This window comes from Delphinus delphis, chromosome 1, assembly GCF_949987515.2.
Source record: "Delphinus delphis chromosome 1, mDelDel1.2, whole genome shotgun sequence".
NCBI lineage: Eukaryota > Metazoa > Chordata > Mammalia > Artiodactyla > Delphinidae > Delphinus > Delphinus delphis.
Window position 1 is genome coordinate 45,855,636 of NC_082683.1, and position 16,851 is coordinate 45,872,486.

Genomic DNA, 16,851 nt, shown 5'->3' on the forward strand with positions numbered 1-16,851 from the left:
CATGTGAGATAGCCTAGCCTTCTTCCATTAAATTCCTCTTTTAGTCTAAGATAATTCAAGATGAGTTTATTTCACTTGCAGCCAAGAATCCTAATTAACACAAAACTGAAGGAAAATAACTGGAATTATGACTGAACTGTATTGGCTCCACCGGAAACTCACCAAAACCAACTATGCTCATGTAAAGTTTAGGAAGCTGCAGAAAATTACTTCCATCATTTTGCTTAGACCATCACAGTTGTAAACAAAACAAAATTTTGCCTCAACCCCAGTTAGAAGATTTGATTTAAGTAAACACATATCTGAAATATAGTAAAAGGAATTATACCCTTAGGGTAAAAAGTAAATCTCAAACTGTATATTCCAAGGAATTATGTTCTAGCAAATTTCACTAGAACACTAAATATTTCACAGAACGAATTTGGAATGTAATACGTATAAAAATATTGCTTTATTAACAATTATAAACATGTATACCATTTTATATATAATCACTGTTATCTCTTTTTGTAGGATTACAAGAAATTATTATTCTTTATTTCCCAACATTTTTATATTAATAACCACAAGTTCTGGAAAAACTTAAAGTGTCTGTCCTTTAAGTCTTCCAGAAACGGACGCAAAACTTACTTCTTTGAGGGAATTCATTTTAGCGCTAAAATGAGGTGATTTCAGCATGCGCAGTAGGATGTCTAGTCGAAGGTCGTCCACAACGGTCACCAGATCCGGTTGGAAGCGCATGCAAAGTAACTTAATGGCAGACAAGAGCTCCGGGATGCTAACCAATCTCTTTTATTTAAAAACAAAATACACACAAACGTACAGATACATAAACAGAAAAAACAAAAAGGAACCATGAAGACATTCTGATGCCAATTCTTACACATACACAGGAATACAGGACATTTTCAATAACCATGGTCTAATGGTATATGATATTCCACATGATCAATAAACTACATTTTACTTCTAAACAAAAGTTAGCACATGTGTGAGCAAAGAAAAGGGAAGGGTTCTTGTGATAAATTCAAGGTAGACAAAATAAATCACGTTAAATTTAAATGTTAAAATTGCTTTAAACACCTTTGGATAGCTTTTAATACTGAATCATTTTAAAGCTTCTTCAATGCTATACCAATTATACTACTATCAAAATCAACATGTTAAAAAAAAAATCAACATGTTAGTAAAATTCTTAATGCTATCACTTGCTGACAACCCTACATTCATTCTATTGACTGAGGTAACACCAACCACTTGGTATTTCAGACAAAACATTTTTTGGTTAGGAGATGTAAAATTAATTTGATGTGAGTTGTATGTGACCAGAATCCAAACAGCAATGGTGTGTGAACCTTGCCCTAAGCCCTGGCTCTGCTTCCATGGACCAATAGGCATTGGGGCTACTTGACTGGAGAGAACATTACCTTATCTTTAAGGTCCTTTTCTTCCACGCTCCGCACGTCCTGGATTGTAGTAAGGATGACTGGGTCCAGCATGGGCTGCAAGAAAACAGTACTAAAGTTAATAAGGACCCCTGAATCTGTCCCCAAACTAGAGAGGAGACACTTTTTTATTCATATTTCACAAAGGAGAGGGTGCTATGCAAAGATCAGAATTCTAGTATTAGAGCAGCCACTAACTAGGTAATACCATCCCAAGTAAACCCTTAACTGATTCTGTGCCTCAGCTTCTTTACTATCATATGGGTGCAATCCCTCTTTACTATCTTATAAAGGGTCCTTTGAAGAGCAACCAAAGACAACCAAAGACACACCGACTAACTTAAAACATTAAGGCATGAGTATGTACTATTTTTGTAATAAAGTATTTTGCATTTGATTTAAAAAATGAATGTAAGCACAGACCATGAAAAACACGCTGTTTTATGCATTTATTTTGCTAACTGATATAAATGAGGCCTATAGACAAGACTCATACAACACACTGCTCCAGAATGGTAGCATAACCAGGTAACTAACTCTGAATAGTATGTGAAAAGTAGCAAACTATTAGCTAGATCTAAATGATCACTTCCATTTAAGTAAAATAATTTTTAAAACTTATCTGGTGACAAGAGAAGATAGACAATATTTGGCTGTCAAAGCAAGAAGACATTAGCAATGAATTAAAATGACATCAGGCAACTGATTATCCTAGTAGAATTTCTTTATTTACACTTATGCCAAGTGAGAACTGAGGGCTGTCAGGGTAAGAGGCAAGTCACACGGCTCTTGTCAGCATGTGCCAGCCCTGCTTAATTCTCACTGCAACTCTGTGAGATAGGCATGGTTATTATCACTGTTTTACAGATAAAGAAGCCAAGTCACAGGAGTTACTTCAGTCTTCCGAAGTCACACAAGGAGCAAGTGGTAGAGACAATTGTTAATTTACATAAATATGGTATGAATTTATTGCTGAATGAATTTAAGGTTGGATGGTTTGATATAATTAAAATAAAGATAAAGTTAAATAAGCTTTGGTTGGAAATTCATATACTTTTTACTCTTTTTAAAGTACACTGTGCTTGGACTTCCCTGGTGGCACAGTGGTTAAGAATTTGCCTGCCAATGCAGGGGACACGGGTTCAAGCCCTGGTCCGGAAAGATCCCACATGCCATGGAGCAACTAAGCCCATGCACCACAACTACTGAGCCTGCGCTCTAGAGCCCACGAGCCACAACTACTGAGCCCACGGGCCACAACTACTGAAGCCCGCGCACCTAGAGCCCGTGCTCCGCAACAAGAGAAGCTACCGCGATGAGAAGGCTGCGCACCACAACGAAGAGTAGCCCCCGCTGGCAACAACCAGAGAAAGCCCGCGTGCAGCAACGAAGACCCAACGGAGCCAACGAAAGTACACTGTGTTCACATATAAAACCTGGAATTTCTAAAGAACTTAGTATTAATTAGCAGTTGGAATATTTACACTGAAGCTCTTTCCATGGAGCAATGCATGGGTTTAAAAGCATGCATTTAAAAATTCAATCCTGGCTCTGATTATTAAAAAGCCAATTATTAAGTCAAATCATTTTGTCTCTTTATGTCTTTGTTTCAGCTACAAAACGAATGACTGTATTCATATGCTTAATAAGTGAGAGAACACTAGATGTCTCTAAAGACCTTAGTACCCAGAATGAAGAAATACATAAGTAGCCATCCTGTTTCATTTAAAAATCTTGCAGTATTGCTTTGAACTCTAAAGAAGGCACTTAAAACTTAGAAATAGCAGGAATTTCCAGAACCTACTAAAAAAGTCCTATATCCCTTGTTAAAATGGCCCTAAGTAAATTAGATATTAGAAAGAAGGAACAAGTGCATACTATTTGCTTCCAAAGGACACTAAGCTTTCAAAACCATTTGCAGTGATTTAAAAAAAAATCTCTGTGAAAGTTTTAAGTTTCACAGACTTATTTCTATAAAGAAAATAATAAATGGAGGTATTTCAACATGACATTTTATTCAGTAAAACTTGTTAACTGAAATGGAAAGGAATAAGAAAATGTAATAAGCCCTAAGCATTAGGAAGCTGAACATTCCACAGACTTGACTATCCTGTGACCTGCTGACGTACAATCTGCAGAGGCAAGAAATCAGACAAGATGTGCTGTTAAACTGTTACTCAGATAGTGAGTGACTTGGCTAGCAGGTGAGCCCAGCCACTCAACACTGTTTAACACATAATGGCACTGAACCCTTAAATAATCCTGTAAAGGGGGTAGGGATATATGCCACCTATTTTATAGTGAAGGAAGCAAAGAAAAATATATGCTATAATATGTAATTATATTTGATAAAATGATAAATTAAAAAGGTAAATAACCTTAAATGTTAGGTCTCCTATACCTTAAATTAGTAATCACTTTTATTTATCTTCTGATATTTTCACTATAAAGACAGCTAATCTGAAAAAAAAAAGTTACTCTAAATTAGGCACAATTCTGAACAACCTGATAAAAAGATAATTTTACTGTTTGTATGTCTTAGATCACCTCTGAAGTAAGCGTAAAATGGCCTATCTTACCTGTACCACTGAGGAGTTGAGGTACTCTGCACACACCCCTAAGGGCTGCACCAGTGCTGATACTGCCTGAAAAAAGACAGTGAAGGTGAGAAATAAATGTGAGCGAGTTTCTTCCTGTTAACATTAAACAAATCCCTTTTAATATGTCAGAGAACATTTTATACTCTTGAATAGAAGAACTGATATAAAGATGTCGATTTATTTAAGTTACTGTAGAAATGTGATTTAAATCATAATATGCCAATAAAACTTCTTTCAAGGCTTGGATGAGATGATTCTAACGTTCACATTGCAGAATAATAAAAATTTTTATTTGAACAAGGAGAGAACAGTTGGGGAAGGAGTGAAATGTGCCTTTAACAAAAAAATACTTAAAACTTCCATGAAGAAAATTATAAAACTTTACAAAAATACATAAATAGTCCAAATAAATGAGATACCATGTTCTTGAATGGAAAAGACCAGTACTGTAAAAATGAACAAACTGAACACACCTACAAACTGAACACAATTCCACATATGGTCTTGGTGGAACTTTCTAGAGCAGGAGAACCTGACATGCTGGCTATATTCAGAAGAGTAAAAATATGAGAATGATCAATAAAATTTGAGAAAAGAAAGACGCTGAGCAAAACTGGCACTACCAATAATGAAAACATTGGAGAAATGGTATAAAAATGGCAGAGTGACCGAACGAATGAATGACAGGAACAGAAGTCCAAGAACAATTCATGTATACACGGGACTCTGACATTTGATAAAGCCAACAAATCAAAGTAGTGAAGAAAAAAATGGAATATTTTTTAAAGGACCTTAACAACAATTAGTTACCCATTTGGAAGAAAATAAAATTGGATTTCTATCTTACACCATATATAAATACATTCTAAACGAATTCAAGAACTAAGTTTAAAAAATGAAACTGTAGAAGTATAAAATTATATGAGTATTTTTATAACCTTGAGATGGGGAAGGAAACACTCCCCAAGCAAATCAGAAAAATTTTAAGCCATTAAGGAAAAAACTGACTGTATAAAATTTTGAAGCCTCTCTATGGCAAAAAGACACCATCAACAGAAACGAAAAGAGAAGGAAAAGGCTGGGAAAGATATTTACAAATACACAAAATAGACATGACATTGATATACTTAATATAAAAAGAAAAAAATAAATAAGACAAGGAACCCCAAAGACCTATGTAAATAGATCAAATTTACAGAAGAAATGCCAATAGCCAATAGTCATATAACAAAATGCTCAAATTCACAGGAAATCAGAGTATTGCAAATTAGATAATAAAATACCATTTTTTTGGTCCATCATATTGGAAAATTAAAGACTGACAATATTCAGCACTAATGACAGTACTAGGAAATGACTTTATGGGAGTATACACTGGTCACCACTTTTTGAAAGGAGATTTAGCACTATCAATTATAATTTTAAAATGTATATAATCTTTGAAATCCCACTTTCTAGGAATCTATCCTTCAGATATGGCAGCAAATGTACACAAGGACAAATTTACATGGAACACTCTCTGTAATAGCAAAAACTTAGAAATAATCCAATGCTCATTAATAAATGACTGCATCACGGTACAACAGTTGCAGGAACACACTGGAGCCATCAAAAACACTGATAGCACTAACCTGGAAAGATGTCCATGATATAATGTTATATGAAAGTATGCTACTAGGTATAGTTTGATTATAATTTGGTCTCAAAGAGAAAGAGAGAACATGCAGATATATTTTATATAAACTTAGGAAAAAGTCAGAAAGACTATGCATGATATGGGTAACCATGACCTAGGAGGTAGATGTATGAGTCGGGGTGGGGTGGAGGACAGGAAACCTTCACTTCTTACTTTGTACAGGTATTTTAAACTGACAGATTGTGAATGATTTTTTTTCCCCAGTATTTTTCAAATCCAAAAATATGTAAATATAAATGTAAAATGATGACATTCACTTGTATTCAGTCTTATAACACAGCCTAAATTTATTCTGGGACAGTCACCTTCTTAACTGGTCAGAAATCAGACATCTATTGTGATTTAAAAAAAAATTATTGATTTATTTTTGGCTGCCTTGGGTCTTTGTTGCTGCATGCAGGCTTTCTCTAGCTGCTGTGAGCGGGGCTACTCTTCGTTGCGGCATGTGGGCTTCTCATTGCAGTGGCTTCTCTTGTTGCAGAGCACGGGCTCTAGGTGCACGGGCTTCAGTGGTTGTGGCTTGCGGACTCAGTAGTTGTGGTGCACGGGCTTAGTGTTGCTCTGCGGCATGTGGGATCTTCCTAGACCAGGGCTCGAACCCGTGTCCCCTGAATTGGCAGGTGGATTCTTAACCACTGCACCACCAGGGAAACCCTTACTGTGCAATTTTAATTGTACCTGTTTGCAAAATTAGAGCCTCAATCTTTGCAATCTCCTTCTCCTATGCCTGAATTTCTACCATCTTCTCAATACAACCTAAACAATCTAATTTTACATCAACTGCAACAAACAACACAGTTGTCTGAAAAATGGTCTGACCTAAGGGAAAAATCTTCGAGGTATCTTTAGCTTCAAGACATTTGATAATAATGAGGGCAAGCCCAGATTCCTATGCATCCATCCTTGGTCAATTTTCATCCAAGTAGGGGAGAAACTTTGGGCTTCTCTGTTTGTTTGTTTAAATAAATTAACTCTGAAGGAAATTAGTGAGTGTTTTATTTAAACTTTTTAAAAAATGAAGTTCATTTCTAATACTGCCCAATGACCTATATAGCCAGTTCTTGAGAAACAAGCAAGCTGGATAAAACCCCGTATCTGAACAGGTGTTGTTTTGTCTTGCTTTTTAAGTCACTAACTATTATCTTCCAGGTCAAGAGTCGTCTCTAACATACTTGATCCACTTAATGGGGATCAAAATGACAGCCTAACAACCTAGTTAACAGTCAGGGAGGGAGAAGAGGCCTCTGATCAGTGTCAGTAGAAGTATTTATGAGCTGGCAGACATATGATCTTTAAGGATAAACACTGGGTAGCAAGAAATAGACTATTACCAACCACAGCACCAGTCTCTCTCATTGACGGTTGTTACTGCTCTCATGCAAAGATGGACCAAGGGAGTTAGGTGATTGGTCATGGTCCCACAGAAATAACTGCTATTGTAAGCACAATTTATACCACTTCGGTATATTATTTTACCACATCATTTTCTGCTCTGATCAATTTACAGTAGCTAGCACAGTGTCTTCTACATGGCAAGTACATAAGTAGCTTATAACTGAATGATTAATTAACTAGAGAACAGAATAAAGTGCTCTCGGTTACAAACAGGTCGGCAGTCCGTGAAAAATTAAAGATTATGTTATTCCCCTTATCACAAGGTTAAATTTGAGAAAATGAAGCTGACATGAAAAGATAATGGTATTGCACCTGAGGGATGATTCTAAGCTCCTGTTATATAGCCCTTGTTATCTATGAATCTCTGTAACACCAAAAAGCTGACTAAACAATCTTAAAATAAAATATTTTATTTGTTTCTGGTACTATGAAATAATTTCTGACTTATCTGAGGCATAAAATTGTTATGTACACATATACTTGCCACATATAGCAACTGTCCCTAAATAGCAAGATAATTTCATGTAACCCCCACAAGTTAGTAGTTAAGAGAAAAATATCACAAAGAGAAATTAGTGTGGTGAAAAAAAAAACCAAACACCATACACTGAAATTTGCTTATTTTGATTAACAGTAAACATTTCTGTGGTTATCAGAAACATGGAAGCTGCTCCTGTAAAGATTGACTTAAACTTTAACATTTAATTTAATTTGTCTAGACCATGTCCCTTAGGTTACACAGCAACCCAGATAAAGTGAACTTCCACACTGTAAATATAGTGGTTTAACTTACCCCAAGTTCTATATCTTCTGAATGGAGCTTGGCCTGGATTGCTGCAAATCCACCTAATTCTCCAAACTGAGAAGAAAAAAGGTATACATTAATTTTAAAATGCTATACCTTAATAGTTTAAGCAAGCAACTAAGGCTCACATTCTGCTTTATCAGTGTGCTCTATAATCCTGGTCTTAAGGGTCATCACAAAAATAATTCCAATGCTCCTGTGATATACTAGAGGAGATGTGCTAAGGCCTAAAGCTGAGGTTTATCTGTATAAACAGCACCTATAAAAAAGAGGGAGAAACCGTAAAACCTATCTGATTATTTTCTGTAGCTGTCATCTACCTAAAACACCAAACTCTAGGAAATCTCATTAGAAAATGGAAAACACGATCATATTAATAAAAGCTTTATACCTTATTTACCAAATCCACAACCCATCCATGAGGCTCCTATGAGAAAAGAAAATAGAAATTGAGATGGCAATACAAAAACTTCCCTACTAACCCTCATATTTCTTTTATCCTAAATCAAATGTTGGAAAAAAATTAAAATTTAAAAAATATTTCAAAGTTTTCTCAAATGTTTCTTAACGTGATTCTTTGACATTACTGTAAACAGTTGCATGAGTAAGTCTGTATTTTGATGGAATTGCTGCAATACGAAGCATTTATGTGTTTTGGGTAGCTGAGATCAGTTTAAGCTCTCTGAGGTACAAGATAACTTGAGTTAAATTTTCTAAGAGAGTTATATTTTAGGAACTAAATTAACTTAAAGAGTAGCATATCAGGAATCAAGAAATTAAAAGTTTTAGTCCCAGCTGTACCATTAATTACTGTCCTAGAGTAAGCTCTTCTTTTCTCCTCCTTTTCTTCCCTCCTTTCCTTTCTTAAGCATTCACTGTTCTAGGGGCTGAATAATGTTCTAGTGGCTGGATAAAGAACAGTGACTAAGAAGAGATGTGGTACCTGCTTTCACAGAGCTCATATTCTAGCAGGATCAATAAAGACAAGTAAACCAACACATAACTCAGATTGTGCTAAATTCCACAAAAGGAAAAACAAAAGGTCTTCAAATGAAAAAGGAGCCTACTCTGTTCAGAGTGGCGGTCACAGAAAACCTCTCTGAAGAGGTGGTCTTTAATCTGGAACTTAAAGGATGAGACAGATTTAGCCATTCAAAGAATAGTCCAGGCAGAGAGGCTGAAATGGAAAAGGTCCTGTTTGGGGAAGGCAGAAAAGCCTACCTTGTTTGAAAAACTGAGAGGCAACTCTCCCAGCTGGGAGCCGGGGTGCAGGAGAGAAGGTACAGATGAAGCTGTAGAGACAGGAAAAGCCAGATGATGCAGAAATCTGTAGATTGTGATTAGAAAGAAAGCAACAGAGGTGTTTAAAGCAAGAAAATGATGCCTTTTATGTTTTAAGGGGATGTTTTGCAGTTATGTGGAGAATGGAATGGAATGGATCAATGAGAGAGTGAAAAGTAGAGATACCAGGGAGAAGACTAGTGCAGTAACTAGGTAGGACATGATGGTGTTTGGAGTAGGATGGTGGCAGAAGAAAAAGAGAGAAGTCAACTTAAAATCTATGTGAGATTAAATCAAAGGACCTGTTTACAGTTTGGATATGGGGAATAAGAAAAAGGGATGTATCGTGGCTGATTCCTATGTTTTGGCTTGAGCATGTAGGTAGATGGTGATGCCATTTACTGAAAGGGAGAAGAATGAAGGCTGGGGAGACATAATGAAGTTCCATTTTAGGCACAGTTTGAGATGTCTGTGTGGCAACCAAGAGGAGACAGTTGGCTCTTCAAGTCTGTTGTGCTCAGAGAAGAGGTTTGGGCCACAGAGATATAATAAAGCAGAGGGCCATCAGCACAAAGATAGCATTTAAACCCATGAGAATGGAAGATATTTCTTAGAGAGAGTACTCTCGATCAAAGTTGGGTAGAGGTGAAGGAGTCGAGAAAGGAAAGGTGGCTGAGGGGCAGGCAGAAAGCAAGAGACTGTAGGAAGGAAGTTTCAAGGAGGGAGAAACTGACTGTGACCATTCCTGTTGACGGGGTCGAGAGACATTTCCTCTGGATCTAGAAACATGAAGGTGCTGGTATCTTAACGAGAGCTGTTTCAGTGGAGTGGTGGAGAAAGAAGGCAGAATGGAATGCCTTGAAGAGTTAATGTAGAGTTCAGTCTAGTGACCCCAAACATCTCTCCAGCCGAAAATAACTTAACACCACTGGATAAAAACATTAAAAAAAAAACACTTTAAAAATATATAGCTGAGTTGACACAAAGTGCTCAGAAGTTTTAAAAAAAGAGAAAGCAGAAATCCTGTGAGGTAAGCAAACTGTGAGGCCAGCTTTCACGCTGTAGGCATCTGTGGAACTCTGGAGACCTCTAGCTTCCATTTTCACAGCCTCACAGTGGCTGAGAAGCAGGACACGTAGCCAAGACAGGGCTCAGAGACTAAGAAGAGTTTGTCACATAAATCAAGAACCCAAAGGGCTACATCCTGAGTGTAAGATGAACTGAAATAAACTTACCTGTGGAAGGGAAACAACAAGGAAGCCTGCCTACCTTGACTGTGGTACTGGATTGTGAGAAGAAAAAAATTCTCCAGGAATTTATAACCACAAAATTGCCCTCACATGGCTTTGCTGCTCCAATTCACACTGCCTTTATGGTCTGAAAAACCTTAAGCTGAGAATTTATTCCCAAATCGTAGTATCCCCAGGCATCTGGAAGAAGTAAATCTTTTTTGGAGGAAAGAACTTTCAACTCAGGCCTCAAAAACTCTTCTTAGATTAAATTCCAAGAAACGTAAGTTCACAGGAAAACAAAAAAATACGTATAAAAATGTTTTTCTATACACATACATACATATACAAAACAACTGAGTAAAAGCTGGCAGAATCAGACCAGCTTTTAGATGTCAGACATATGCTTTTAAGTTAAGCATTAAACATATAAGTTAAGCATCAAACAAGGAGGAGACTGAAAATGAGTCAAGAACATGAGATAACAAAAAATAAGCAGAGTCAAAAATGAACCAATGAGAATTTATAGAAATGAGAAATATAATAAATGAAATTAAAGACAATGAATAGGTTAAATAGCCTATAGGATACAAATAGAAAAAAAATTGGTGAACTGGACCATAGGTCTGAAAAAATGTTATCAGAAATGCAGTACAAGAAGACAGAAAGATGGAGAATATGAAAGAGAATAAGGGACATAAGAACAGAATGAGAGGGACTTCCCTGGTGGTCCAGTGGCTAAGGCTCCACACTCCCAATCGAGGGGGCCCAGGTTCGATCCCTGGCCAGGGAACTAGATCCCATATGCCGCAACTAAGAATTTGCATGCTGCAACTAAAGATCCCACATACCGCAACAAAGAGCCCATGTGCAGCAATTAAGACCCGGTGCAGCCAAATAAATAAATAAATAAATATTAAAAAAAAAAAAAAGAACAGAATGAGAAGGTGCAACATGTAGCCAATCAAAGTTCTAGAGGAAGCGAGACTAATGGGGAAGAGGCAATATTTACAAAGGTAATGGTTGAGAATTTTCCAGATTGCGACAAGATATAAATCCTTAGATTCGAAAATTCAATGATCTGAAGCAAAATAAACAGAAAGAATACCTCAGTTAATTGCAGTGAGAGTCAAATTGCCAACTATCAAAAAGAAATAAAATAGCCATGAAGAAAAGAAAGACTTCTTACAAAGGAACAACAGTCAGACCAACAATCAACTTTCAATAACAATACTCAAAGCCAGAAGACAGGGCTTACCTGGTGGCGCAGTGGTTAAGAATCCTCCTGCCAAGGCAGGGGACACGGGTTTGAGCCCTGGTCCGGGAAGATCCCACATGCTGTGGAGCAACTAAGCCCGTGGGCCACAACTACTGAGCCTGTGCTCTAGAGCCCGCGAGCCACAACTACTGAAGCCCGCGCACCTACAGCCTGTGCTCCGCAACAAGAGAAGCCACTGCAATGAGAAGCCCGGCGTACCGCAACGAAGAGTAGCCCCCGCTCGCTGCAACTAGAGAAAGCCGCGCACAGCAACAAAGAATCAAAGCAGCCAAAAATAAATTAAAAAAAAAAAGCCAGAAGACACTGAAATGATAGCTTTGATATTTTGACAGAAAAATGTATGTCAATCTAGGATTTAAAACCCAGTGAAAATGTTCTTCAGGGAATAGGAAATAAAGTCAAGTTTAAGCCATCAAAAACAAAGACTCAACTCCCAATGGACCCCTTATGAAAGGACACTGTACAGGATGCACTCCAGGAAGAAGAAAAATCATCCCAATGGAAGGTCTGAAATACAGAAGGAATGGTACACAAAGAGATAGCATATAAATAGGGCTGAGTCAAAACACTGTATAAGGTAATGATGACTGTACCTATTTGAGGGGATAAAACAATACAGGAGAGGACTAAGACAATGCACAATAAAGACAAAAGGATAATGAGTCAGGTGAGGAATGAGTACACGAAACAGTCTAAGGTTTTCAAGTACTCCTCAGAAGAGGGTAAAGTTACTGATGAAATTTAGGTTTTAATAAGTTAAAATTTTAGACTAACCACTAAAAGAGTAACTGAGAGGGAAGGATATGGAATCTTTCATCTGGTTGGTTGTGAAGGGGGATAGAGAATAATGCTGAAGCTAGAGATGGAAGTGGTATCCAGGGCAGAATTTTTAAAGATGGGAAAATACTAGACTCTGTTATACACAATGGGAATAATCTGATAAAGGGGAAAAAATTGAGCGTACCAAAGAAAGAATAGAAATGCTAAGGCATAAAATGCTTGAGAAGGCAAGAGGAAAGAAGAGGGGATCTAGGGCATTTGCAGAAGAGATAATTCCTTTTGTGGTAATGAGAAGAAATTAAGAGACAACATTTCTGGGTCTCCATTGTTGTATATGTAAATTGGGGGGAGGAGAAAAAGAACATTTTTTGAGTACTTACTAAAGTGAACCACTGTGTTCAGTGTTTTTATATACATTTGTCATTTAATCTTCACAACATAACTGAAGATAAGATTTTAGTATTTTGGGAGCCAAGACTGTATATAAAGAATGCAGACTATGGCACTAGATCGCATAGGTCCCCTCTATAAACAGGTTTGTGAACTTGGGCAAGTACTTAACCTCTGTGAGCCTCAGTTTCTCATCTACAAAATGGGGGTAAAAATAGCACGTAACTCACAGAGCTGTTGTGGGGACTAAATTCCATAGGATATACTCACAGTACTTTCCACTCAGCTCTCATTTCCTCTCTAGAGTACTGCCTGACCTTCCAAGGTGGCAACTCCTTCCCCTTATTCCATACATAGTACTTATTATTATAATTGCACCTATTGTTTGTTATACTGTGATTTTTTTTTTCCTATTTCCTCCACTATGCTGTAAGTTAGAAGCCATGTCTTATTACTCTTTATACTAAGGGCAGGAACTATTTATTTATATCTCCAAAGCCTAGAATAATGCCAGACACACAGCAAATGTTCAATAAATGATTGCTGAACTGAACCCCTGCCTTCTAGATAAATCAATGGACAAGTTTTCTATCTACTACATTGACTTCTTTCAAATGTCTCTCAAAAACCAAAGTGTTTGATCAACAAATTGTCTGAATTATGTACTCCTTGTAGGTATAATGTTATTGGCACTTCGTACGCCTTTAAATATAAAATGAGGATGTTGGTCTGTGCTTAGAAAAAAACAAAAGCTTTAAAGCTTACAGAGTTTAAAGAAAATTATACATGAGATTAACTACTAGATTTTATTTTCTGGGAATAATTAGTCGTTTCAAATGATTTCAAATGCTCTAGCTTCTCAAACATCTCTAAGAAACTGGGACACTCATTAAACTGGGGTTCTGGTAATTCAATAAATAGGGCACTTTTCATGTCATGCAGTCATTTCTCATTTCACCAAACATTATTTCAAATCTCTAAAGTTCTTCATGATGTTAATTAACAGCTATGGAAAAATATCCAATAGCTGAAAAAAATGTTAAGCAATTTTATGAACCATATGGAGTATTTGTCATTTTTCATAGGTTGTTTTATCCTTCCATGTAAATTGTCATTTTTGTAGCAGAGAAAATCTTTTTCAATACATTTATCTATAAAAGGATGAAACAAAACTATGTTTACCTTTTGGAAAGTAGATACAGGTGAAATAGCAAACATATTTCCCTCTCCAAACACTTCTGCCCAATTCCTTTGAGATACTTTCATTCTGTTTTTAAAATGGTATTCATTATCAGGATTGAAAGCCTAGATTCAAAGAGAACAGAGAAGCATTATTATTATCTACTTCTATAGCAACACATATTAGCATTAGAAAAGAAGATAAAAATATAGCCTTGGACTCCCTCATTAATGGAATCTTTCAAGTATCCCAACAAAACATATTCCTTAGCCAGTGCTGAGGAACAAAGTGGTGCTCTCCTGTTCTGTTCAATGTTTGCTGTGGGGAAAGAGAAGGGGGTAGCAGGATGGGAGGTCTGATCCAGGCACGGTGATGCCAATGCTCCAGGTGTTCTAGGGCTGCCACAAGCAGAGCTGGGCAACAAGGCAGTGAAGACGGAAGTTAGGAGGGAAAACACGAGCACCCCTTCTTCATGCAGCTACTGCTACTAGTCGGGGGAAAAGCCCAGAAACCAAACTACATCAACACCCTATGTGACAGTATTTGTGATTCGAATAATCAGGGAGACATAAAGGAAAGCTATTTAATCATTCTAAAAGCTGAGAAAGCTTAAAATTAGAAAGGTATTTCTTTAAAAATGAAAACACAGAACAGTTGTTCTGCTTTTAAAATAAAAAGCAAGAACAGTCAAGTTAATAACTTTAATGATAAGATCATGATCACTCATTGTTAATTACAAGTCAGAAGGTAGTAGGTATTTTAAACAAAAGCAAAACACAAAGTACTTCATTTTAGACATACTGTACCATTGTAAGCACAGCCAGCAGACCAGTGGGAATTGGATCTTGTTTTATTCTCTCTGCAGCCAGTTCTATTAATAGCATCAACATGTTGTAGATGCCTTCATGAATTTCAGTACCCCACTTGTGAACAGCACTTGATGTCAGCAGCTATAAAAACATAAACGGCACTTTAGAGTCTTACTTGAAAAGAAAGAAAAGACATCTACAGTTATCAGTTCAGTCTTGACTAATGAAGAGATTATTACCATAATACTTACTTTTATGCAGATGACTTGCTTTAAAAGACCCATAGCTGTAGTCCATCTACTTATCCACTTATTTCACAGTCAACACTTAGTTTTGTTTTTTTGAACTTTAATTCCCTTATATTAAGACAGTTTGGGGAATTCCCTGCTGGTTCAGTGGTTAGGATTCGGCGCTCTCTATGTCGAGGGCCTGGGTTCAATCCCTGGTCAGGGAACTAAAATCCCACAAGCCACGCAGGGTGTCCAAATAAATAAATAAAACAGTTTGTTTAAAAGAAAATGTTGTTTTCTACTTTTCATTATTACTAGGAGAGGTCAAGTGGTGAACAACAAGAAAGAACCTGAGATCAACTCTGGTACTACTATTTTCTAGCTGTCTTGAACAAATTTACCAGCGTTCCGAGAGACTCAGTTCTCTCATCTCGAAAGAGGGATAATTCCTACCCACTTCACAGAGACGTTACAAGTATCAAACGGTACATTGAATGTAAAGTATTAGCGAGGTTTTATTATTAATATATTTTGGCTGTCGTTATTAATCAACATTCCTGGAACCTAAGAAATCTCATGATTTGAACATGTACATTCTTTTCATATTATTTATATCTCAGAAACAGAACTGCATCTTCCCACCTGTTGACCAGATGGCAGCAGGGCTCTGAATGTGAAAAAAATTTTAGAAATACCTTGTCTATTTATTTTGCTTGTATTTTCCTTTCTAGTATGTATTAAAGAAATATACAATTTTTTAAAAAAGTTTAAGCAAATATAAAATAGCACTGTAACATTGTTTACTTTGCAGCTATTTTTCTTAAATATAAAAAATGGTGCATCTTATACTCAGATAGCAGCTTAGATTTGTTAAAAAGGAAGGAAAAGGCACACAGAAGAATCTAAAATCATCATCTTTGGATTTCCCCAATCTCTGACCTTCTAAGTCCTTGGGGAAGTCTAATTCAGGAACAACTGCCGAAACAGGGAATGGGAAAGTGAGAGGATTCCACTTAATAAAATAATGGCAAATTGGTACAGTGGTTTCATGTTTTTGTAAGATCTCCCTTCAGAGGGAAAATACTGTGCTATAAAAATTTCACCTTAGCCATACTGAGAACCCCTTAACGAGAGGGTTAAGACCCTGAAAGAGCCCAAACTTCTTTAGCTGCAGAGGAAAACCTCAGTTCCAGACTTTCTCTATAGCAATTAGCTGCACTATTTGCTCAAATGAACAATAATCATAAGACTCATTCTATATAAGGTAATTACTATTTTTTGCTACTATTTTTGCAAGAATTCTTTTGCCTGCCTATATATTCTTTCTATGCTTAAAAATTAGATAATAAAGCAGAGATTAAGATTTAAGAAGCTTCATGTGACAACAATAAAATTTATGTGGACTAAGCACCACTCCCTCTGTTGTCATCTCATATGTTCCGTTTTTACTTTGAAAATGGAGTTCTATCTACCTTCCAGATGAGGTGGGGCAAGACAGGCAGCACCATGTGAGGAAGAGGCACACAAAGTTTAAACACAACTGTGCACTATGGCCACACCTGGATGTTTTTCCTTGCCTGAATATACTAGTAAAAGAATCCAGGGGATTTCCCTGGTGGTGCAGTGGTTAGGAATCTGCCTGCCAACACAGGGGACACGGGTTCGAGCCCTGGTCTGGGAAGATCCTACATGCTGCGGAGCAACTAAGCCCATGTGCCACAACTACTGAGCC

At 36.9% G+C, this 16,851-nt stretch overlaps 1 protein-coding gene across 2 annotated transcripts in view; it reads right to left on the bottom strand.

Moving 5' to 3' along the window:
* Positions 1-16,851, bottom strand: part of USP24 (ubiquitin specific peptidase 24) — a 149,515-nt gene that overhangs the window by 88,061 nt on the left and 44,603 nt on the right. For both annotated transcript variants that reach the window (XM_060022669.2, XM_060022660.2), the window contains exons 4-10: positions 14,887-15,030; positions 14,083-14,205; positions 8,333-8,368; positions 7,930-7,995; positions 4,025-4,090; positions 1,428-1,502; positions 631-789 (exon numbers count right to left, since the gene is read on the bottom strand). In XM_060022669.2, coding sequence (XP_059878652.1) covers positions 631-789; positions 1,428-1,502; positions 4,025-4,090; positions 7,930-7,995; positions 8,333-8,368; positions 14,083-14,205; positions 14,887-15,030 — 669 coding nt within the window. The remainder of the gene's footprint in view (positions 1-630; positions 790-1,427; positions 1,503-4,024; positions 4,091-7,929; positions 7,996-8,332; positions 8,369-14,082; positions 14,206-14,886; positions 15,031-16,851) is intronic.